The sequence below is a fragment of the Cajanus cajan genome, chromosome 7 (assembly GCF_000230855.2).
Source record: "Cajanus cajan strain Asha chromosome 7, NIPB_CcT2T_4, whole genome shotgun sequence".
Taxonomy (NCBI): Eukaryota; Viridiplantae; Streptophyta; class Magnoliopsida; order Fabales; family Fabaceae; genus Cajanus; species Cajanus cajan.
Window position 1 is genome coordinate 54414280 of NC_138523.1, and position 24152 is coordinate 54438431.

Here is a 24152-nt window from a genome sequence, read left to right on the forward strand (position 1 = left end):
ATTCTTAAATTTTAATTATCAAAATCAATTTTTATATTATTTTTATTTAATAGTAGTAATTAACAAAGACATAATACAATTTTAACCTAATACTAATTTAGATAACAATAAAAAAACAAACATATAACTATTTAATAAAAGTAAAAGATAACATAATTTAACTTTAGAGTATTAAGTTGTTTAGAAAAAAGTTTGTTTAATTAAAGGACAATCTTATATCTCTGAAAAATAGGGGTTTTATAGGAGTTTTAATACTAACAAACTTAACTATTTTTTATAAGAAATGATTTTCATATCACATAATGAAAACAATTTGAAATACAATTGGTTATATTAATGTGTAGTCATTTAGACGAATCACATTGTTTGTCTAATAAATGAAAGGAATAAAAACTTTTTTTATTTTTTTTATTTTTGTACATTAAAAAAGAAACAATATTTTTTTTCCTTCAAAGAAAGAACAAGAAAAATTCTTAAAGTGTGCGATTTTACATATAGTTATTTTTTGATCGACACACATAATAATTCTTCCCGTTTTGTACTATAAAAGTGATAAGTACCCTTTTTTATCAGATAAGAAGATAATTTAATAAAATGCATTTAATACACCAATGAATATCTTATTTTATAAGGAAGAAGATGAAAAAAGATGAAACAAATATAACAGTGAAGCTTAATCATTTCATTATGTAAAAGAATGAGAACATTAATTGTAAAAAAATTAGTTCCATCATTTTTGTTAAATTTTGTATTCATATTTGTTGTATTAAAATTTTGATAACAATTATTGTTATCAAAATTTAACTTTGTGTTATGACTTAAAGTTTGAAGAAACTTAGAGAATATTCGTTGTTCAAAAAATATTTTACTAGGTCTTTGTGAGAAGTGACTTATAAAAAATATTTATATTTTTATGAAATTAGTAAAATTTGATCGAGTTTATTAAATTGATCGAGTTTATTAATCTCTATAATTAAGATAAATCAATATAAAATTCTTTTTATTTTTTATCTCTTTATTTGTGCTTGTTTTTTTTTTTACACAATTCTCTAATTATTAATTGTTATGAATATTATGTTTCATATTTTAACTTCAATATTTTTTTAAATGTAAAAAAAACTTTATAATAGATGTTACATGTTCGAACATGATATTTTTTTTTTGAACACCAACATGATTTTGTTTAAAAAATATTTGTGATTTATAAACATTTTTTTTTTATCTTAACAGTTTTAACTATTTATGTATCGTAAATATAAAGATTTAACAAAAACTTACATGCAATAACTAAAAAGTATATTCAAATATTGTGACTTTCTAATGTTAGTAGTGCCTTATCTCGCACACAGCACAATGACGCGCTCCGTATTAAAAAAAATTGTACGAGCGACGCTGTCCCCGTGTCGTAGAGCACGTAGTTAGAGCGTGTTGGCTTATAGCCATGGATGAGAGTTAATAGTGAGAAAACACAACAAGGTTGAAGCGCACGCGAGCATAGGTGCGTAAATGCAAAGAGGAAACCGATAGCTGTCAAATACTCTGGGAAACGGCGAGTACGAATGACGGCGGCTACCACCCATATATACAGTGACTGTCACCTAGCCTAACGTCGCTTCACCGCCGTTTCCCTCTCTCTCTCTCTCTCTCTCTCTCTTCATAACACTCTCCCTTTTACGCCTCACGCCAAATGCCTGCACTCTCTCTCTCTACCAAGCAACCCCAACAACCTCTGTTGTTGTAGTTGTATTCACTGCATTTCCTTAATTACACTTGGTCTCTTCTACTACGTGTCGTGCTTGGTAACAATGGAAGATAATGGCTTGGTGCCGTTGTTTTATGTTGCTCACCACAAGTGGAAGTTTGTCATGTCTCCTTTGCTGCTCATGCTTTTTCTTCTCTCTCCACTTGCTTCCCCCTTCAGTACCGAAGAAGGTTTGTTTTTGTATCTGCATTATTATTGTTGTTATTATTATTTTCAGATACCCCTTTAGTTCTTTTTGTTTCTTTGGTTCACTACACCCTTCAAAATATTGACTTGCATCTTTTTGTTTGTCTTAGGTTTATGTTTCTCTGCAGGCTTTCTCACCCGTTTGTATTTGGTTTCTGACTCTCGTTTTTTGTGTGTAAAAATTTCTCTCAAAAGTGTAGCTGTGCCTGTGTTACTGTGCTTTCATTTGAGACGCATGCTTGTGGAATGCGGTGTTTTGTTGAAACAAAGTCAAATTTAGTTTTAGTTTCTTTTTCTCTTCTTTTCCGTTGTGTCGTTCTTTGTAGGCATTCGATTCCCAGGTGTTTTTGTCGGCGGTTTAGTAGATATTTACGATGTTGGGTTTGGTGAAACACCTCTCGCTTTTTATTTTCTTTGTGGGTGGGGGGTCCTGGGATAAAGTGTTTTTTCCATTCGAAGAAAGGATTCACGTGCTTTGAGATCTTTTTTCATCATTGTAACTACTTTGTGATGACAATGATAAATTATTAATGAATTCTAGCTCCGTATGCCTTTTTCATTACCTTACCGGATGATACTTCATGCCATACAAATAGAAGATTATTTGCAGAGATTCGTCAGTCGAAATTGTAATAAGATGCTTATGCTTATGTTTTTTTTATTGTTGAATAATTTTGTGAAATTAGTTGCTTTGTGATCCCCGCAACAGTAACGAAGCAACTTAAGGAAACATACAATAGTATTAATACTTGGGTAGTGCATTATTTATACATTAATTGTATCGGTTAGCAAGTGTAAGTATAGCTCAAACGATATTTTAGTCATGCATTAACTTTATGCTAATTTGTTCACTCTGGGTTCGGCCCTTGTTCTTCAGTTTCAAGCTATTTCCTTAATTTTAGCTTTTTATTGGGTTATCTTTCTGCATTTGGATACATTTTAATATTTCTGTTGTTATAACATTATTAAAATACAGAAAGTAATTAAAAAAGGTCACATGGGGAAGCTATCTTTTACAGGGACACCCTGACTTGTGTTTATAATGTGAATAGAATTTAATTTAAATATGAATATATGAATTGTACATGTCAGACTCGATACTTTTCGATGATTTTCTTAACCTTTTCTTGAAAAATCATGCTGCCTATATAAATTTGTTTTGGATTTCCCGAAATATTTTTCTACTGTGTCGTAATTTGCCGTTATTTGGTTTAATAAAGTAGTTGCATGCTTTAATTTACACAGTTTTGTAGTCCTTTATGCGAATTTTAATTTGTTAGCCCAATTTATTTTACCGTGAAATGATGTGCGTAAATGAATACCTAGCTTCGACAATGGGGCACAATAAAATATGGAATTGATAAATTCGTACGTCACTGAAGTTTGGAATTGCTTGAGTTTTGAATGGCCTTGGAAATGCACAGGAAAGGCATTAATGGCGATGAAGGCTTCCTTCAGCAATATTGCAGACGTTCTTCTTGACTGGGATGACGTGCACAATGACGACTTCTGCTCTTGGCGTGGAGTTTTTTGTGATAATGTCAGCCTTACTGTAGTTTCTCTGTGAGTTTATCGTCGTCATTATTATTATTATTATTCTTCGCAGATTAATTTCTTCATTTGTCTCAATCTCTCTCACGAGTACCTTTTTCCTGGTTAATTAACTGTTTGTGTTGAGCTAATGTGTTCTGTACTTTTTTCTGAAGGAACCTGTCTAGTTTGAACCTAGGTGGGGAGATATCACCAGCAATTGGTGACTTGGGGAACCTGCAATCCATGTATGTTTGTTTTGGAGTGAAATTGTTAAACCTTTGAAAATTTCCATCTCAAATGAATCATTGTTTTATTTGGTATGTTGTGTTTAAACTTTCAGTTTTTCTGAATTGTTTTTTTTTTTATCTCTTGGTACCTTCAGAGACCTCCAAGGGAATAAACTAACTGGTCAAATCCCAGATGAAATTGGAAACTGTGCAGCGCTTGCTCATCTGTATGGCTGGATTTGTTTGTTTCATTCCCTTTTTGCTTATTGTTTTGGTTTTACCGTGAAGGGTTTTTTTCTGTGATAGAATTGCTTATCACATGTTTTTTCCCCTTTTTAATTGCAGGGATTTGTCTGATAATCAGCTTTACGGTGATATTCCTTTCTCCTTGTCCAAGCTGAAGCAACTTGAGTTTTTGTAAGTTAGAAAGCAGAATATTGCAATCAATATGCAAGTGTATTTTTGAATTGAACGAGTCCTAAGCTGAACTGGTGAATGCAGGAATTTAAAGAGTAATCAATTGACTGGTCCTATACCATCAACTTTAACCCAAATTCCAAACCTGAAAACTCTGTAAGTTTTGTTTCTCTTCTCCATATAGATCTTTGGGGTGTTTGACGCATTTTAATTTAGTTCCGAGTGTTAATGCCCTGATGCTTTAGCTGTCTTGGAAGAAGTACTAATCACTAGATTGCCATGTTTATAGTGATCTTGCTAGAAATAGGCTCACTGGAGAGATACCAAGACTACTCTATTGGAATGAAGTCTTACAGTACCTGTAGGTTTAATCTTCTCTTTAGTATTATAGTCTATATTTATACTTCAATGTTTCTCAATAATTCTTTGATTCTATAAAAGATTTTTTTGTGATTGTACATTGTTGCAGTGGGTTGCGAGGGAACCTGTTGAGTGGTACTTTGTCCCCTGATATCTGTCAATTAACGGGTTTGTGGTATTTGTGAGTAATCTAACTTGAGCACAATGTGATTACTATTGTTTACCTTTATTGTCCCTTACATCTGTTTAATCTTTGTTTTTTTGTTGTGTTCCATGGATTCTCAGTGATGTGAGAGGCAACAATTTGACTGGTACCATACCTGACAGCATTGGGAACTGCACAAGTTTTGAAATCTTGTATGTTTAAGTATTTAGAATTCAGTATATAGTATGTTCAAGTTTTTTTTCAGTGTTTTTTGTTTTCATGGTCACTCTAATGTTTCATTGAATTCCAGGGACATATCATATAATCAGATAACAGGGGAGATTCCTTATAATATTGGATTTCTTCAAGTCGCTACTTTGTGAGTTCCTTGACTGCTGTGAATTGCTTTTGCGTCTTCTATCTCTTCTGGCTAAAGTTTTTTTTTTCTTTGAGAATGCTGTTGAGTCATGTTGTACCGAAGAGATAACTATATTATCTATTACTGCAATTGGTCTCTAGGTCACTTCAAGGAAATAGACTAACTGGGAGGATTCCAGAAGTGATTGGTTTAATGCAAGCCCTTGCTATACTGTAAGCCTATGCTAGAATGAAGATAATACCTAAATGGCTTGATGTTGCAATTGAATATATTGTTACATAGATTTGTTATTGATGTGTACTGTGCTGTATCCTGGCATTGTTTCAGGGATCTGAGTGAGAATGAGTTAGTTGGACCCATTCCTCCAATACTTGGCAATCTGACTTTCACTGGCAAACTGTGAGTCTAACTTTATACTGTGTAATAATGCTTCCGTTATTTTTCTTATTGCCTGATTTATTCATTTAATTAGGTACCTTCATGGAAACATGCTCACTGGTCCAGTACCTCCTGAACTTGGCAATATGTCAAAACTGAGCTACCTGTGAGTTGACCCACATTACCCGTATCACCATTTTCCTGTGTTTTCTGTATGTATTTACCGAGTATAACTTTTCAGACAATTGAATGACAATCTCCTAGTGGGTAAAATTCCAAATGAATTTGGGAAGCTTGAACATCTTTTTGAACTGTGAGTTTTAGTCAATCAGTTACATTGTCGCTAGCAGGTTTCCATGCAACTCTTGTAAATTTGCTTCAATTATTATTTTAGGAATCTTGCCAATAATCATCTTGATGGATCTATTCCACACAACCTAAGCTCCTGCACTGCCTTAAATCAGTTGTAAGACCTCTGATTACTTTTTTATGTTTAACTGTTTAAAATGTGCATGTTGTTTTTCAATATCCTATGAATTTTTGTTTAGTCATTTGTTTTGGTTTGCAGTAATGTCCATGGTAATCATTTAAGTGGTTCTGTTCCATTGAGCTTCCGCAGCCTTGGGAGTTTGACATACCTGTATGTTGTCTCAAACTATTGTGTATCTAAAATGGCTTCTTAATGTTTATGAGGGATTCCTTCTAATATTTAAGATTGTTTTATCTCCAGAAATCTCTCTTCGAACAACTTCAAGGGGAACATACCTGTTGAGTTGGGCCATATAATCAATCTTGATACGTTGTAAGTTTATACAGAAGAAAATATTTAACCTGTTGAATTTAATGTATGCTGAATGCTAATTGTTTTAAATACTATTTTTCAGGGATCTATCTAGCAACAATTTTTCAGGGCGTGTGCCAGCATCTGTTGGGTATCTTGAGCATCTCCTGACCCTGTAAGTTGGGAATTGTAGTGATCATATGTCATTATTATCATTGGCTTTCTTGTTGCTACTGTCTTGAAATTAATTTGTGCATTGTAAATGTAGGAATTTGAGTCATAATCACCTTGATGGTCTCCTGCCGGCTGAATTTGGGAATCTCAGAAGCATTCAGATCCTGTAAGTTCTATAAACTTTTATGGGAGAGTAAAATTTATTTTCCTTGTAAGTTTTACACATTCATGATTATATGGATGCTTATTGTTTTAATCTGGCTCTAGTGATTTGTCATTCAACAATCTGTCTGGTAGCATTCCTCCAGAAGTTGGACAGCTGCAGAACCTTATTTCTCTGTAAGTATAACCCTGAAGTGTTCTGTGCTTAATCTTTTGTCTTGATCAATTGCGAGATAATATTAATTTTTCAACTTAAACTATGATAGTATTATGAACAACAATGATCTGCGTGGGAAGATTCCTGATCAGCTGGCAAATTGTTTTAGTCTTACCTCGTTGTGAGTATGACTGATAGCCAGCTTGTTCCTTTTACATCTGTACCCCCTCTCCCTTGCTTCCACCAAACTTTTTATGAGCCTGTATCTTGTTTGTGTTTTAGAAATTTGTCTTATAATAACCTCTCTGGAGTTATTCCTTCTGTGAAGAACTTCTCACGGTTTTCAGCTGATAGGTATAGCTCGGAATCTTGCTGGTTTCCTTTTCTTTATTCTCCTGTGTATCATTGACACTGTGTGACATTTTCCAGCTTCATTGGAAATCCTTTCTTATGTGGAAATTGGTTTGGATCAATCTGTGGTCCTTCTGTGCCAAAATCAAGAGGTGTGGTACCTGTATTGATTTTGAACGCCTTTATACAACTGAGTTCTTTTAACTTTGAATACAATGAGATAACAGTTTGTATTTTTTTTCAGAGATTTTTTCAAGAGTTGCTGTTGTATGTCTCACACTGGGGATCATGATGTTGTTGGCCATGGTAATTGTTGCATTTTATCGATCCAGCCAGTCAAAACAATTGATGAAAGGATCTAGCCGAACTGGCCAAGGCACGTTGAATGGTAGAATTTTGTTAGTTTAATGTTAGCCTGAATCTTTAATTAAATTTTGTTCTCTTGTGCTTGCTTTTGATCAGGTCCCCCAAAACTTGTTGTTCTCCATATGGATATGGCTATCCACACTTTGGATGATATAATGAGAAGTACAGAGAATCTCAATGAGAAATACGTCATTGGGTATGGTGCTTCAAGTACTGTATACAAATGTGCTTTGAAGAATTCCCGACCAATTGCAATTAAGCGACTGTACAACCAACAACCACACAATTTTAGGGAGTTTGAGACAGAACTTGAAACTATTGGCAACATTCGACACCGAAACCTTGTCACCTTGCATGGATATGCTCTTACACCCAATGGGAATCTCCTTTTCTATGATTATATGGCGAATGGCTCCTTGTGGGATCTTCTACACGGTAATTTTGTTGTGCATTAAATTTCTTATTGAATTTTGTTCACGATTTTGAAAATATCTGTATTAAATGTGGTGCTTTGGACACTATTCTCTCTAGATTGATAAATTTCATTTTATGTTTAGGGCCGTTGAAGGTAAAACTTGATTGGGAGACACGTCTGAGAATTGCTGTCGGAGCAGCTGAAGGACTTGCTTATCTCCATCATGACTGCAACCCACGAATTGTTCACAGGGACATAAAGTCTTCGAATATTCTGCTGGATGAAAACTTTGAAGCTCATCTCTCTGATTTTGGCACTGCTAAATGTATCTCAACCACAAGAACTCACGCATCGACCTATGTCCTTGGAACTATAGGCTATATTGACCCTGAGTATGCCCGAACATCTAGGCTGAATGAAAAATCAGATGTTTATAGCTTCGGGATTGTTCTACTGGAGCTACTTACTGGGAAGAAGGCAGTGGACAATGACTCCAACTTGCATCAATTGGTACGTGTATTACTAATACATGCATGAAATATATTTTTGGTTTTTACAACACCGTTAAAACTTATCACTTAAACGTGCCTGGTTTAACTTGTGTTCTTGTCCATTAACTCATTAAGTGGTTCACAATAATAGTATAGTCGATATGCTTGTATTTTGAGTTGTGTGTCCCTTCGAGTTTTGTTGTTGACTCATTTTATCACTTGATTATTCTTCAGATATTATCCAAGGCAGATAACAATACTGTAATGGAGGCTGTGGATCCAGAGGTGTCTGTAACGTGCATTGATCTGTCACACGTTAAGAAGACCTTTCAGCTTGCTTTGCTTTGCACTAAAGGGAACCCCTCTGAGAGGCCTACTATGCATGAAGTAGTCAGGGTGCTGGTATCCCTACTTCCTTCACCTCCAAGTAAAATCCTTGCCCCACCTGCAAAGAAATTCGACTATGCGCATTATGTGATTGAGAAGGGACAACAACGAAAAGAGGAAGCAAGACAACCTCAGGAGGACAACAATTCATCCAATGCTCAATGGTTTGTTCGATTTGGGGATGTTATATCCAAGAGTACTTAACGTTCGTTGGTTTGATGTCTGACATAAGTTGATGATCGGGTTTAACTAGTGTTTCTTTTTGTGATTAGATATATCCTTTGACCTTTCAACAAATAGGGTGTGGAATACAAATGAATAGGGGGATAAAACACTTTACTGTTATAGAGCTTAAGGAAGTTTCTGCTGTATATCTTACAAGCACTTGTTTCCTGGCTTTATTTGATTAATGCTGCTCTTAAGTTGCTTGTTTTGATTGTTAATTATGGTGGTTATTGGGTATCTCGCGAATAGTTGGTCTTCTTTATACTTATTTCTTATATATTTTTTCTTCTAAGTAAACTGTAAAGCAGTTGAAGTTTTATCATATGTATTTTGATTCATTTCATCGAATGCCATCGTAAGAGACTTGGCAATCAAGTCACAAGAAAGACAACAAAATTATGGGGACCGTTAAAACTTAAAAGAGGCGAGTACCTTCTGACTTACAGTTCATGTTTGTAAGCCTTTAATAGAAAAGTTTATTTAACCTTTCGGTCAATATAACTTCAAATTTGACTTATAGCTTATTTCTGTTCCCTTTTTAGTTTTCTTAATTTTCTTATAATTTTATGTGGACCAAGGGAAAGTTTATCTTCATATTAGAATTATAAAGAAAAAATGTTGATCATATGAAGTAAAAGTTTTTTTTTTAATTATTGGAAGAAAAATTATTGATTATGAAACTATAAAAGTTAAAAAGATGATTAAACCTAACTCTAATATAAACCTTTCTTAGCATTTCATTTTTTTTTGTAATTTTTTTTACAAATACCACAAGTTCAGTTATTTGCTCGTCTTAATCAAATTTATACCACGAATAATGCACGAAATACTGCGATTAACATCCGAAGAATATTAATTAGAGAGAAATGTGGAAAATTTGGACATGGTTTCTCTCAATTGAATAGCTGGTACTTGTTAGTAAGGTTCTAAATTTATGATCTATAATCGAATTATTAAACTTCGATTGTTTAACAGGTTTTTCTAGCGTAACCAAATATGTGGCACTTATATGAAAATGATCTTTGGGGCTACAGATTGTCCTCTGCGAGACAATGCTTTGAAGAGAGCAAAAGTATAATTGCTCATAAATTTGAAATGACTAATGATTAGTTACTCGTGGAACCACTTGGATAAATTAATGAGGAAATTTTACTATTTACAGCTAACATTTCACTTACAAAACTAAATTTTTTGTCCTGCCTCATCGTCAGAGTCTGCAACTTGCTGGTTTTCTATTTGTTAAAAAGACCTTCTAAAGTTTGTAGAATTAATGTATATTTTTATATAATTAATTTTTAATAAATATTTTTTGAATATATAAATTATATTTTAGATTTGTATTAAACATTTTTAAGTGATATAGAAAAAATATCAAGTATACAAGTAGATATAAAGAAAAAAATTGAAATGTACATCCAAAAGATAAAATAAAGAATATAGAGAATTAATATTTTAACAAGTAAAATGAATAAGGTAAATGTTTATTTTTATATGATTAAATTTTATAATAAATAAATATTTTTAAACATAATTAAAATATGTAATAAATAAATTTTTTTATTGGTGAAAAAGAATTTGTATTACGATATAATGTTATCTTTAATTATTGGCAATTTATTTTTAAAAAATTATTAAAACTTAATTTGAAAATAAAGATAAAAACAATCAATTGAAATATATAAGTAGTTAAAAAGATTAAATGCGTAGACAAAGATACAAAGAGCATGGTTTGAGATGGTTGAGAAAATTATTTTTGATCAGTTATTAAAAACATTAAATATAAAACAGTACATTCGAAAAGAATACTAAATTAAAAAATAAAATAAAATGTTTAATTTACAAGACAGTTATTTAAAATTAGAATTTCATCTCAAAAACTTATATTATCCTTTAATATATATATATATATATATATATATATATATATATATATATATCTTAACTGACCAGATTACTAAATACTAGGTAAAACTTCAATTTTAATTTGAAAGTAGCACAAAAAATACTTGAAGAAAGTTTTGACCAAGGAAGAATGTGCACATCAATACTAGTAGAATACATGTATTAAACTATCTTTTGGAAAATACTAACGAGGATATTTTACAAAACAAAACAAAATTCTTAACACATGAAACACATAAATTGTAAGAGACTTGACAGAGTAAATTAAAAGAGGTTGATTTATAATCAATAGGCAGATGGGTAATTTGCTCTAGAGCTGTCTTGGTTCTTCTCTTCTTGATGTTTCCTTCTACATCATTGATCCTTCCTATACCAGTTTCAATCTGGGGAAGTACTTTCTCTTCAGCAGTCCATCAATCATATTGGAGTTGGTTACACTGGAAAAGCATCCAAAAGCTTGCTTTCTTGTGATTTTCTGCACAATATTCAGAGTCAAATTAGTAGAAGTTGGTTTCAAATATACTTCTGTGCAAGATCATAACCATATAGCAATGAATAAACCATCAATTTTATTCTTCAAGTATTATTCCGTCTCCTAAATAATCCTCAAAGTAAAACAAATTAAGTAGTCCTAAAAATCGTAATTGATTCTTCAGTCAGTAAAATACTCTTCAAATCGATTCCTAAACATTACTAAAATACATCAACTGAAGAATTAATGTTATGAATATCCAATACTTTAATTAGTTATTTTTTTTATTACTTTAAGGACCACTTAAATGATAGAGTAATAGTTTCAGCATGAAATTAATAGTAATTTATTCAACAATTCATCCTGATTGGAAAGGGAATCAAATCTAGACACGGATTCCATATGATATTATTATAGATGTTCAAAGAATTACCAACTTTCCTTTCTTAAAGAGAGTTCAAAATCTTGTAGCCATGCAAATTCAGATAGTAAAAGGAAAACAAAGATGGTGGTATTGGATGTTATAATATTATTACCTGGGGTGGATCCCATTTTTTCATTAGAACTGCTTTCCTTCTGCAGCTTCTTCTTCTGCTCATCATAATCAGTTCTCCAAGTGTTGGTGGCCTCGTCACCAGGTCACTGCCACAATCTCCATCGTGTTCAAAGTCTTCGGCTCTTAGTTCTTGCGAACTTGAAGTAAACTTTTCCATGTGCTCATCATCCCTTTGAAGGAAGCCAGACTTAGGTGGATACAAAGGAAATAGGCACTCAAGGAAAGTAGCACCAACAGGACTTGACCTGCCAGTTGCATAGCTGCTTGTGCTACTCTCTGCCTCTGATGTTTCATCTGCATCAAAGCTAAATGCTTCAAGGTCTAAGCTGGTTTTGCTTCCTTTGTCTTTTGCATCGTCATGGCCAAAGTTGCATGGAAAAGAAAAGCCTGAAGATGATGCTACATGAATAAGCATTTTCTCTGGCTTTGGAGGCACTGAAACATGTGAGACATTTGGAAGGGGTATTCCAGGCTTTTCCTCCCAAACAAAGGGAATTGAGGCAATAAGTTTAAGTGGAGTTTTAGGGAAGTGGCCAAGTGAAGGGACCTCAGGCTTCCAATCTTTCTTAGGAGTGCCTGGCTTTACTTCCCATATAAAAGGAACTGAAGGTGGTTCCCTAATAACATGTTTCTTCTTCTTTTCTGTTTCATTCATTTTTCATTGCCTTGGTGCATTTGCCTCAATCGTGTCCATTTTATAGTAGTTGTGACCCTGAATAGGAGTGGTTTAGTACCAACTTTTGTTTTGGCTTTCAAAGAGATTAGGCATACCTGCCCCCCATTCCCACTTCGTCCACAACCTTCTTACTACGGGCCAAGTTGACTTGGAATATTGCTTGCCAAACTTTGTGGTGATAATGAAAATATTTCGTCATTGTACTTCCATTCTATCTGTTGACTTTCATTAAATTTGTGAATGTTACAAGTGGTTAAGACCTTACTTAATCTAATACTATCTCATTTCAATTTGTAGACAAACTTTATTTGATTTTTTGCTCCCCCCCATACCTTGGAAGGTTTATCCATGCACTTCACATTTGCCTAGTGTTCGCTCTTAGAAATTCAGCCCCTTCCCCCTTCGTAACAATCTCACAAGTCTCTTTGTTGATTCTCAATTATTATTCCATCATAATATCATAAATAAGTATTAAAAACAATACATTAAGTTTAGGGATAATTAGGCACAAACTGATATGTTCCTACATACAATTAACTAATCATATGAACATTTTTTTTTAATAAAAAATATCAACATTGTTCTTAAACAACTTGAAATCGAATCTTTACACAATGTTATAAATACGAAAATATGGAGAATGTTGGTTTCTATTGTCAATAAGTTAGGCTATGATCTTAAAAAAATGGATTCGGTACATTTTCAAGTTGATTGGTTTGTACTTTCATTTGGCTTGAATTGGTCTAATGTCACATAATATTTTAAATTTTATAAATCTATCAAATTAGTGATCAAATTAATTTTTAATACCGTTAACATAATATAAAAATAATTTTGTATTAATAGATTCTGTTTTGGAATACATATTTAAGGCATCTCTTATTTTTTTTTGTTACACATTTAGACTTTTCTCTACATTTTGTTTCCGAATCCTTCTAACGAGTATATGTAGGGATATTGATTAAAGATATAATAAATAATTTTTTTTATTGAGATTTGTGATAGAAATGCATTAGTAACATTAAATATTATATTTCTTTAAAGAAAATTTCTTTTAATTTCTTAATTAGAGTCACAATTTTGGTCGAGTTAATAGTTATCATTTAATATATCATGTTAAGTTTTCCAAAGTCAAGTTAAAACATGGACGTAAAGAATATATTTTAATCCAATTGAACTTGAGATTTTGTCGAAATAACTATAAATACAGAAACCAACGTGATTTAAATAGTTTATAAATAATTGAGTTCTTTAAACATGTTATCAACAATTTGTTTTAAAATTACATGTATAAAAAAAAAAACTTTTATTTGAAAAGGTAAAATTTATTTCAGCAATCTCTACATCTAGAAAGTAATTAATCTCCAATTGTTGATCGGGTAATATCCTTGATAAAAAATATATATAAATACAAAAAAATAATATATGCTTTTTTTTTTAAGAGAATACCAAGTTTTTCAGCGAAAAGAGAGAATATATTGGGCTAGTAGACTAGTAATGGTGGCCTGAAAGGCTGAAACACATGTTTCTTTCCGCTGTGTTAAATTGTTACATATTTTTATTTTTGTTAAATAATACAACAAAAAATTTAATACAGAAAATGTTGTATTATTATATTTTTTGGAAAAAAAATTAACAAGTCCAAAACTCTTTTTTTGTTTTGTTTTTTTTTTTTTCTGTGTGTGTGCGCGCGAATAGCAAAGCCTGTGTAAGCAAATTACTCACTGGACTTAGGTTTGTCGCTCTTCGGTTGGGCTTTTGTGGAGCCCATAATAAACAAAACTGAACACAAAAATTAGCAAAGCGGAAGCTTCAAATCAACAATCGTTCGTTCATAAATCGAATTCATAGAATTGGATCTGTCTCTGATTCAAAGTCGAGCCGAGGAGGGTCGTATAGCACTTCTAACCCCACCAAATTTAGTGTTTGAAACTGCGTGCCACTGTTATTGTTGTTCTTGCAGTACCAATTCCATGGCCTCTAAAAACGAATGCGAGAATTCAACCGATAATTCTCCATCATCGTAAGCAAATTTCCCCCCCTTTTTCCCCTTCATCTTTTTGCTTGCTTCATGCCGCATTATTATACCTCAATATGGTTTGTGGTAACCTAAATTTTTTTTTTTTTTTTCTGCTTGGTTGAAGCGCACATCCTTTTTTAAGGGCTTTACTAAAATAAAAAAAAAGTGATTTTGGGTTGAGTGGGATATAGTCAGCTAATAAGGGCTAGTGGTTGCTGCATTTTCTTCAGGCCAAAGAACATATACAAAGATCCAGATGATGGGCGGCAACGGTTTTTGCTTGAACTGGAGTTTGTTCAGTGCCTTGCCAATCCTACCTACATCCACTGTATGATTTTCACTTTATCTGTATACTTTGAGTTTGAGCTTCATTAAACAGTAGCTGTATCTGTTGACAGTTGCGTTGTGTATTTGAAATCTTGAGAACTGAGGATTTTGTATAATAAATAGTAAACTGCAATATAATAAAGTGTTTTAGTATGTTAGTACTAAATAAGATTAAACTGCATAAATGATCAAATTATATATAATTTCATAAAAACATATGTTCCTAAAGTGAAAATATTTCAAAAAAGGATTGATTTCTGTAAATCATTAATCATTTGAGTCATAGTATAATACTAACACTATGGGGGTCAACAGGAACAAAAATTACATTTGATTTCAAACTTGCTAACTCGCTTCTTAATTCAAGGGTTTATTAGAGTTTACGGGAGTTCTATGTTTATCTAGAAAATAGTTTGATATAGAGTTAACTCGATTCCTCTACTTAGAATTAACTTGAGAGTTTGACAACCTTGATCCTGGTTGCAAACCCAATAAACCTCTGACAGAAATTTTCAGGAATTTGACAGCTTGCTCCATTAATATTTTCTTTTTTCTTTGTTGTTTTTTGTTTTGCCTTTGAGGAGGATTCCTTATCCAGTTATCCTCCAAACTCTTTGTAGTTTCTTCTCTGTCTTATTGAAATTTCTTTGTTATAGTTTTTTGAAAAGTGACATGCTTTGTCATTTGAATGTGTGTGTCTCTGAGTTACTTTGTGTGTGTGTGTATATATATATTTGTTTTTATCTTATTCTTATATTTGTTACTCTTTTGAACAGATTTGGCACAGAATCGATATTTTGAGGACGAAGCATTCATTGGATACTTGAAGTATCTTCAATATTGGCAACGTCCTGAATATATAAAATTTATTATGTAAGCATTATCTTCAATTTAGGGATATATAAATACAATTCTACACTAGCACTGAGTTTTTTTTCTTTTCCAATTAGGGTAAAAGGTTTAAAAAAATTTAGACGAGGTGACTAGGAATATGAACCGGTTCTGGCATCTTCTACTTATTTTCTGCCCGCATTTGATGTTTTCCTTTACTCTAGCTGGGTTTCTATCCTGATTTAGTCATTTTCTATGAATGCTAGGTATCCTCACTGCCTGTATTTTCTTGAGCTGCTTCAGAATGCAAATTTCCGCAACGCAATGGCACATCCTACCAATAAGGTAAATGGCGTTATCGTTTTTCCCTCCTATAAAATCATGCTTTCTCCTGGGCTTCATCTGAGATTACTCCTGTCTGAAGTTACACTTATGTCATTCTCTGTTTCTTTTAAAATAGATTCTCCTTTAATATCATCATATAAATTTTGTGTGTAATTGTATGAATTGAGACAAGGGCAGAGGTGGTGAGCCTTTGAGTTGTACTACTCAACTTGGACAATGTCTTTGTAGTTGAATCTTGTGTCTTCTGTTGTATTTGTGATATTGTGAGCTGATATAATTATCGATATGAATAGGTTTAAATGCACCCCGTATACATATCATATGTCACAAATAGGTTATCTGTCTAGTTGGTCAATTTCATGAATAGTTGTATCTAATGGATTGTTGAAATACAATTTATCTCTGTATTTTAGGAACTGGCACATAGACAACAATTCTACTTCTGGAAGAACTATAGGAACAATCGGCTAAAACATATTTTACCAAGATCACTTCCTGAACCTAGTGCCACACCTGCACTTCCTGCTCCTGCTTCAACTCCGGCTCAGGCACCTGTGTCTGCACTACCACCAGTACCTGCAACAAGTGTTGCTGTGACAGCAACACCTACTCAAGCTCCTTCTCCCATGCCTTATGGTTTGCCAAAAAATGACATGAGGAATCCTACTATTGATAATAGAAGGAAGAGAAAGTGAGTGTGCAATGCAATATGTAAATTGATAACAAAAACAATGTAATGTGGTTCAATCAGGCAATCAATTTTCTTATTCCTTCTTAGTTAAGAGATTTAAGTGCTGATAATGATAGATTTTTTTTTATGCAAATTATATTTATGACTGTCTTCTACTCTCGTTGTAGATTTTGATTGGCCAGATCATAGCCAGTGTACCTAATTTGTAAGCTTGGGATCATCTCAATGAGAAAGGAATTTGTTACCCATCTCATTGCTTTCATATATGAGTTTGATGATTGAGATTGTGATATCATATCCATCCAAGTACAACAAATTGTCAAGTTAAAATCTAAACTACTTTTTCATTACCATTATAATTTGAGGAAAATTTTACCACTGCCTACCTTGGATCCTCGTTGCCAAATGGCCACCCCTTGCATGTTGCATTAGGGTATCTTAAGCACTAATGAGATATCTTTATTCTATTACTGAGCCCTATCCTGTAGTATTTCCTTTGTCATTGGGTATCATGTTCATTGCAGTGGCGTGAGCATCTTCCCTAGTAGAACTTATTTTTTATTCTTATTCTATTTTTTTGTGAGTCTATCAATTTTACTTAAGATTTAAGAACTTTATCTACTTTTACGTGAATAAAAACCGAATTTGAGTTCTTGTTGGAGATGACCAATCTTCATATATACGTTTATATTTTGTATCTACATGTTTAGCAAAAATTATTTGTTAAATTGAGCGTGAATTGCAAAGTTAAGGCAAATGCAAGAAAGGTGTTGCTTTTTTTTTTTTTTCATAACGTTGGCTTAGAACGCTAACTTCAACTAAAATGAATTTTCTAACTAAAATCTAAATACACACATGGTTGCCAAATAATAAACGAGAACAGTGTTTACAAAATAACACTTCGGTGTGCTTGTACATTATTTGTTCTACTGGACCCTGATTAACTTGTAACATGCAGAGTTTTTCACGAGTATTAATACACTATCTTTTTTATGCACGAGTATTGATACACTATACTGTTCAAGTTCATAAGTTGATTTTATTGATTTATGTACACATAACTTTTTCTCTTTCCCCATTCTTGTTATCGTTGTAACTACTGTGTCAATTTGATGCATTTTACCCCTCACAAATCCTCACCATGTTTTCCACCTTTCTTCCCAATCATGCACAAAGTACTTGACCATGTCCATTTTAATCCCCGTGTCGAAGAGAAGCTACTACTTATAACTTCTAAATACCTTTTATTATTAGACATGGTTTTGAGGATTAACGCACCTATAAAACATATGTCCAAGTCCAAACCCACATAATGAGATTTTGATAGCCCAAAAAATAAAAAACCAAATCAGCACAAATTGGAATAATGTGATTATAAGTGACGCATAATATTTCTCGTTTACAATTTTGGTAATGATACTGGACTAGCTATTATGCGAGAACCTTATGAGTAATGTTGTCAATTTTAAGGCTAAATCGAGTTCTAAATAGAGTTAATAGGTGTTCAAGCCAAAAACAATAACGAAAGAAAGTGTGAAACCAAATCCATAGCACAACCACATTATATTACAGAGTGCTGGCATGCACAAGTGCACCATAAGTGCAAGAGGCAACAGTAAAAGCCATACATACAGAGAGGCGATGTGTCTGTGTGCCTGTGCCTCCCCAAAGTGTTCATTATTATTAGAGATTGGGCCACAGGATCCTTCTGGAATATGGGTCTTAACAAGAGAATACATAAGCTTAAGGTTTCTCCCAATCATGAAATATACATTATAATATAATACACCACTAAGCTGGAACAGCTTCCGGCACTTTGCCGTTGCTTGATGGTACCAAGCTATCATAATATTCAACCAGAACCTTCCAGCCACCAGGGCACATAAATCCATCAGGAGGACTTTCTTTGTTCCTTGCAAGTGTGCGCATCTGTAAATGCAAGTAACCTTTGTTAACATACCACAAATATGCAACAATATAGTCACTATTATCATAGTGAACACCAAAACATACCTTTGTGCCTGATATGAAGAGGAAATCTTGAGGCCTTGAAGGGTCAAAGAATGCCATTTTACCCCGAGTCTTGTCATATGCAGCAACCTGCGAATGAATGAAAATGATCAACACATATATCAAAGAGGCCTAAGTGAACTTCGCTCACTGTATTAGTGAGAAGGCAAATTTTCAATTACCCTGAAAGGAAGAATGTTTAGACGCTCTAGTCCTGGTGCCATGCTCAATACTTTCTTCCCATGATCAGCATCATATAAATCTCTTTTCTCAACTGGATGGCTCATGCCTGCAGGATCACGACCAACAATGTAGAAGTTGGCCCCTGCATTAATCCTAGCCTTTGCATGCCACTGCACCTCCGTAGGTCCAGCATAGTGCATGGGAGAAGGGAATATGGATACCACAGTTGTCTCTGGATCAAGAACACCATCCTCAAGTACCTAGAGATAGAACAAATGATATAAATGTTGAAGAAATCAAATTGAAAATAATTTTTTTATTCCCTATAATTTCAAAAAAATTTATTTTAATTTCTCAACATAACTGAGTAAAGTAGTTATGTAATGTCAAATGAGTTAAATGTGACGTATCCACTAATAAGGATACCAAGACGTAAATTTTATGAGACAGATTCAAATTCAAATATGAGACTGAGTATTTGGTTTAGTAGGCATACCTTCTCATGTTGTTTCATTCTCCAATCAAGTGGGACATCATCAGCTTTGGTGTAGCCTCCCAGTGGATGAAGCAAGAGGACAGGATTCTTATAACCCATCTCAAGAAGCCGCTTTCGGGTGTCAGTCATTAGCAAAGCATGGCCATTGTGAACAGGATTCCGGAGCTGGAAGGCAAACACAGCATCTGCATTGCGCCTTGTGAACTCTGCACGTAGTTCTGCCGGTGACAGACGAAAATGATCAAGCCCATCATTGTACTTAATGGGCCCAATGACCTCTAGGTCACCCCCAATCAACCAATTTCCAGCATTGGTTATAGTTTGTTCAACATAAGGTAGCCCAGGGGCAGTGGTTCCCCAAGTTCTGGCTATTCTTTCTTCCTTAGGGTGCTTATATATTTCAATACTGAAATAACCAAAATAGAAGTATAAGCCAAAGAATAAATAAAAAATCACACATACAGATATAGTTGACATGCACAGATGAAGGGTGTCCAATAATTGACACGTAGAAAAGGTGTTCAAAAAATCAACTCAAAGTGTAATAGCAGACCAAAACAAATAATTCAGGGAATGATTATGTTATTGACTCATTCTCTAGTACGTGTAAGACTCCTATTGATCTACAAGATAGAGGTCTAGAGCTTCGTCAAACGATATTATCTCAGGTTGAGTTTCGTATCATCAATGTTAACACTATCTGAATTATGTGCATGTTTGGTCAAGAATGCCTTAATACGGCTCAATATGGATAAGGCACGCAAGCAACCTTCATTTTCCAAGAACCTATACCGACATGCCTTCAAACCTAAGAAGCATGATATGGGGATATTTTTCTTAACAAGAATGTCAAAATATAATCCGTTGCCGTCTTGTGGTGTATCATGGAATGTGGGACCACAAAAAGGTAAAACTCCACAAAACCATATACATATGTCCGTACAAGTGTCAAGTACTATACCATGGAACACTTTTTAGTTACGACCAACTATTTAAATGTTCTAATCCTCGATCTTATATTAAATGTACCAATAAAAGTCACCCAGGTGAAATCAGAACCAAATACATTTCAATAAGATCCGATTAAGATGAATAAAAATTAAAATGGAGACAAATAACGACAGTAGTGGAAACTGCCTCAAATTCCACTACGTCATTGTATGAGTGGTTGGCTATCCAAGCAACCATAACATCACAATTCACAATACAAAATGAAAAGGAATTAATCAAAGAAACAAAAACATGTACGGAAATGCCTAGTCCCTTGGCATATTCCTTCTCAATTTCCACACGTCTACCCCTCCTCTTTTATCTGTACTAAACAAACACAATTGCACATAAAAAACTTCACTTGTCAATAATTGACCATTTGAACGAAACATATTACACCTACATTAATTAATAATACTAATCGGATATTTGTCTTATTTTTAGGCAAAAATTAATTAAAAAATAGAACTTAATACTCATACACTTAATCAATCTAATATGATACTTAATTTAATCAATCAAATATCATTTCAATATCCTTTAGTATCACTTTTAAAATAATTATTAATAGTCATTCACTCAATACAGTACTAAATTAATCAATCAAAAATCATTTCAGTATCATCTTTTATAACTTTTAAAATAACTATTATGAATTACATGATTCACAAACCTACATTAATTAATAATGCTAAATCTTAATTGAGTGTTTGTGTCATAGTTTTTTATGCAAAAATTAAATAGAAAATAAAATTTAATAATCATGCACTAAGTCAATCCGATGTGAGACTGGTTTTGATCAATCCAAAAAATCATTTTAATATCTTTTAAAAAAATTATTAATAGTCGTGCACTCAATTAATCAATAAAAAAATATACTAAATTAACCATTCAAAAATAATTTCAGAATATTTAGTATGAAATTTAAAGTAATTATTATAAAGTCAACAAATTTTCAACAATATCATATATGATAGTGACAACAAGCGATTACAAATTCACATAAGTACAATCTAATTAAATTCTACAAAATCGCTATACACATCATGTACCGTGAATTTTATTAAAAAAAAACCTCTCACAAAATCACAAAAAAAAAAAAAAAAAATCCTCCATTACCCTAATCCCCCTCCTTTTCAATCCACACCAGAAAACAAAGTGCAATATGATCGAAGTTTATGTAAGAATAGACCAAAATTAGTGTGAAAGCAGGTGCAAAAGGATCCAACACATAGAGATTTGACATGAAGAAGAAAAGCAAGAGAGGATTGAAGGGTGTCTTACTCATTGAGAATGGCAACAGGGTCTCCCTTGGAATCGAAAAGAGCAACCCTCTTGGAATCTCCGATGAGATGCTTTTGAGCATCATCGATAGCCAGAACAATAGGCACCGACATGTTAACGAGCGAGCCATCGGCGAGTCGGAGCGAGTTAAAATGAAGCGTTTGGAGGAACTCAGCTTCTCTCATGAAGCCATGAAGGGGTGTGGCCCATCCTTCACTCAGCACGTGGACCCACTCGAGGTCAATCCGAGACAGCTTGATCCTCGGAAGCGACAGAGCCTCTCCCTTCTTCGACTCTCTCTCCGCTTCCCTCACCACAAGCTCCACCAGCTTCCCTCCGTCCGGTTCGATCAACGTGTTCGAAACCCGCACCCCCACGTGCCTCCACTCCCTGCGCTTCGCAAAGACGCTCACTTTCGAGGACGGGGCCAAATGGGTGTTGAACGTTTGCGAGAGAGAGCGAGAGGGGAACGTGGTTTGGGCGAAAAGGGTGGCCATGGACGCCATTCAAGTCTTCTCACTTCACCCTTCTCAGGAATGTGCTTTATAAAACCCAAAAGGAAAAGAAGGAGTTAGTGGAGGAATAGGGGTAAAAGGGTAATTCCACCACGCACCCAATTGCGAACTTGCTCTGATGCTGATCCTAAATAGACAACCTGCGTTGCTCACAACGATACCACTCCTTCACTATTTATATATTTTCACATACTGCTAGTGCTTCCGGAGGATGAACCTGGACACTTCTTTTTTTACTCATCTGGTTTTTATTTTCCAATTTCACTATTAATTAATTCTCACCTTATTTCTGTTTTTAAAGATATTGTTCATTATTTATAACTTTGATATTTTATTTTTATAAAAAAAACTTCGTAACTGCTAAAAACCAGGGACCGAATCAGTTTTTTTTTTCAAAAAAAAAATTTATATTTTATAGTGTGCGTGAAGAAAAAATGTTTCATTGGAAAAAATATTTTCGACCGCCAAAAGAGACACATTTGACCAGTTTTGAAGTTTGACCTGAACACGTGGGTCCCTGATTAATTATGATAAGAAATGTTTGGTAATGTTTGCAATAATTATTAGGAAGAGTGAGGGAAGTGGTTTTTTTTCTCTCCTCGTGAACCCTCCTCCTATCTTCGCTTGGGAGAAAGTGGAGAACAACAAACAAATACCAAATTCACCTAATTATAAAATCAATTGGAGTTTGATTTAGAAAAAAAAGTTCGTTAATAATTTTAAATTTCATCATTAGACATAATTAAATTATAAATCACAAAATAAAATAATTTTAAGTATATTTGAGGGTAAAAACAAATAATTAATTTAATATTGCAGGCCAGCTCACTTTACCTTTATTACCATAATAACATTAAACATAAGAAAGGAAATGAATCAAATAAATATGATTTTTTGGGTTTTTAATTTCTATTTTGTTTTAAAAAAATTAGTCTTTTATATTTAAAAAAAATGATTTGAGAAATTAAAACAATTTGGCCAAAACTAGTGGCTGCATGCACCATTAAATTAATTAAAGTGGAAAAGCGATTATTTTGCTAGAAGCACCAAAGCAACATGAGCATCCAATTATAAGGAAAGTCAAAGTGATTGGATTTCACTTGTGATGTTTTCAACTGGCAGGCTACAGAAGATAATGGTCATCAATTTTTGAAAATTGCGAATAATGCATTGCATTGTGATTGTCTATCTAATCACACCCAACATTACGCCTTTTTGAGATCAACGCATTCAACAATAAACTTGAAGAAACTATGGACGTTTCTGTCAATTCACAACAAAAAAATCCTCATTTAAAGTTAAATAAAACAAGTGTGATGCTGCTGCATGCCTCCCTCACTTCTTAATGGACACAAATGAAAAGCACCCAAGCCAAACGAAAATAATTGGCTCAAATTTAGTGGAAGCACCCTCACCCATGCCCTACCTATAAACTTCACACATAATCAATCTTATTTAAATGTAAATGCTTTTACCTAAACCCGTTTTTATTCTAAACTCTAATTAAGGGAATTTTTTTCTAATAATTTTTTAGTACCAGATATTGAAATCAACATAAAATAATTTTTCATAACTTGATTTTGACATTTTTTAAGACCATCAAATTCTACTTTAGTAAATATATCCTTTAATAATTCCATGTAGGGATGACAAAAATACCCGCACCTGCGGATATCTATGGGTAAAATCCGTTACGGATAATAAATGGATAGGCTAATTGGGTACCCGCGGATAATGGGAACGGATAATTTTTTACCTGTTTATAAACGGGGCGGGGCGGATATGATGATATCCATGCCCGCGGGTACCCGTTTAATAATATTTTTTAAATATTCTAATTATCATTGTACTACATAACCCTAAAACTACACTCTCTCATCTTATTTTTTTTCCATAGCCGCACAGCCCACACATTAGTCATCACAATAAGATTTATGTATATTAAGTTGTTTACTTTC

The 24152-nt window shown here is 33.4% G+C and overlaps 4 protein-coding genes across 4 annotated transcripts; 2 read left to right on the plus strand and 2 right to left on the minus strand.

Annotated features, from left to right (window-relative positions):
- Positions 1-1380: 1380 nt before the first annotated feature.
- On the plus strand, positions 1381-9114 carry LOC109812780 (LRR receptor-like serine/threonine-protein kinase ERL1). Its single transcript, XM_083060114.1, has 27 exons — positions 1381-1932; positions 3373-3511; positions 3655-3726; positions 3864-3935; positions 4054-4125; positions 4210-4281; positions 4415-4486; positions 4595-4666; positions 4771-4842; positions 4941-5009; positions 5150-5221; positions 5337-5408; positions 5482-5553; positions 5629-5700; positions 5782-5853; positions 5956-6027; positions 6118-6189; positions 6272-6343; positions 6437-6508; positions 6610-6681; positions 6771-6842; positions 6944-7015; positions 7091-7164; positions 7257-7388; positions 7475-7813; positions 7936-8303; positions 8519-9114. Exons 1-27 carry the CDS (start codon positions 1806-1808, stop codon positions 8873-8875), a joined length of 2973 nt encoding a protein of 990 aa, XP_082916240.1. The 5' UTR covers positions 1381-1805; the 3' UTR covers positions 8876-9114.
- Positions 9115-10929: 1815 nt separating this feature from the next.
- Positions 10930-12565, minus strand: LOC109812789 (hydroxyproline-rich glycoprotein family protein). Its single transcript, XM_020376841.3, has 2 exons — positions 11807-12565; positions 10930-11273 (listed from the first exon to the last, which is right to left on the minus strand). Exons 1-2 carry the CDS (start codon positions 12479-12481, stop codon positions 11166-11168), a joined length of 783 nt encoding a protein of 260 aa, XP_020232430.1. The 5' UTR covers positions 12482-12565; the 3' UTR covers positions 10930-11165.
- Positions 12566-14274: 1709 nt separating this feature from the next.
- On the plus strand, positions 14275-16964 carry MED31 (SOH1 family protein). The gene is made up of 5 exons (XM_020353470.3): positions 14275-14525; positions 14753-14850; positions 15626-15722; positions 15947-16025; positions 16439-16964. The coding sequence occupies exons 1-5, from the start codon at positions 14476-14478 to the stop codon at positions 16718-16720; spliced, it is 606 nt and encodes a 201-aa protein (XP_020209059.1). The 5' UTR covers positions 14275-14475; the 3' UTR covers positions 16721-16964.
- A 1271-nt stretch (positions 16965-18235) lies between these two features.
- Positions 18236-22353, minus strand: APS1 (ATP sulfurylase 1). Its single transcript, XM_020351785.3, has 5 exons — positions 21680-22353; positions 19406-19811; positions 18909-19169; positions 18730-18816; positions 18236-18645 (listed from the first exon to the last, which is right to left on the minus strand). Exons 1-5 carry the CDS (start codon positions 22183-22185, stop codon positions 18508-18510), a joined length of 1398 nt encoding a protein of 465 aa, XP_020207374.1. The 5' UTR covers positions 22186-22353; the 3' UTR covers positions 18236-18507.
- Positions 22354-24152: the final 1799 nt, after the last annotated feature.

What these genes read in the sequence shown, in the direction of transcription:
- LOC109812780 (XM_083060114.1), top strand. Translation starts at nt 1,806, where the DNA reads ATGGAAGATAATGGCTTGGTGCCGTTGTTTTATGTTGCTCACCACAAG. An exon ending in TGCACAAGTTTTGAAATCTT is followed by an intron (nt 4,843 to 4,940) that starts GTATGTTTAAGT and finishes ATTGAATTCCAG; the next exon opens with GGACATATCATATAATCAGA. An exon ending in TTTCTTCAAGTCGCTACTTT is followed by an intron (nt 5,010 to 5,149) that starts GTGAGTTCCTTG and finishes ATTGGTCTCTAG; the next exon opens with GTCACTTCAAGGAAATAGAC.
- LOC109812789 (XM_020376841.3), bottom strand. Translation starts at nt 12,481, where the DNA reads ATGAATGAAACAGAAAAGAAGAAGAAACATGTTATTAGGGAACCACCT. An exon ending in AAAAATGGGATCCACCCCAG is followed by an intron (nt 11,274 to 11,806) that starts GTAATAATATTA and finishes AATATTGTGCAG; the next exon opens with AAAATCACAAGAAAGCAAGC.
- MED31 (XM_020353470.3), top strand. Translation starts at nt 14,476, where the DNA reads ATGGCCTCTAAAAACGAATGCGAGAATTCAACCGATAATTCTCCATCA. An exon ending in CAATCCTACCTACATCCACT is followed by an intron (nt 14,851 to 15,625) that starts GTATGATTTTCA and finishes TCTTTTGAACAG; the next exon opens with ATTTGGCACAGAATCGATAT. An exon ending in GAATATATAAAATTTATTAT is followed by an intron (nt 15,723 to 15,946) that starts GTAAGCATTATC and finishes TATGAATGCTAG; the next exon opens with GTATCCTCACTGCCTGTATT.
- APS1 (XM_020351785.3), bottom strand. Translation starts at nt 22,185, where the DNA reads ATGGCGTCCATGGCCACCCTTTTCGCCCAAACCACGTTCCCCTCTCGC. An exon ending in CCTGTTGCCATTCTCAATGA is followed by an intron (nt 19,812 to 21,679) that starts GTAAGACACCCT and finishes TGGTTATTTCAG; the next exon opens with TATTGAAATATATAAGCACC. An exon ending in TCTTCATATCAGGCACAAAG is followed by an intron (nt 18,646 to 18,729) that starts GTATGTTTTGGT and finishes TTGCATTTACAG; the next exon opens with ATGCGCACACTTGCAAGGAA.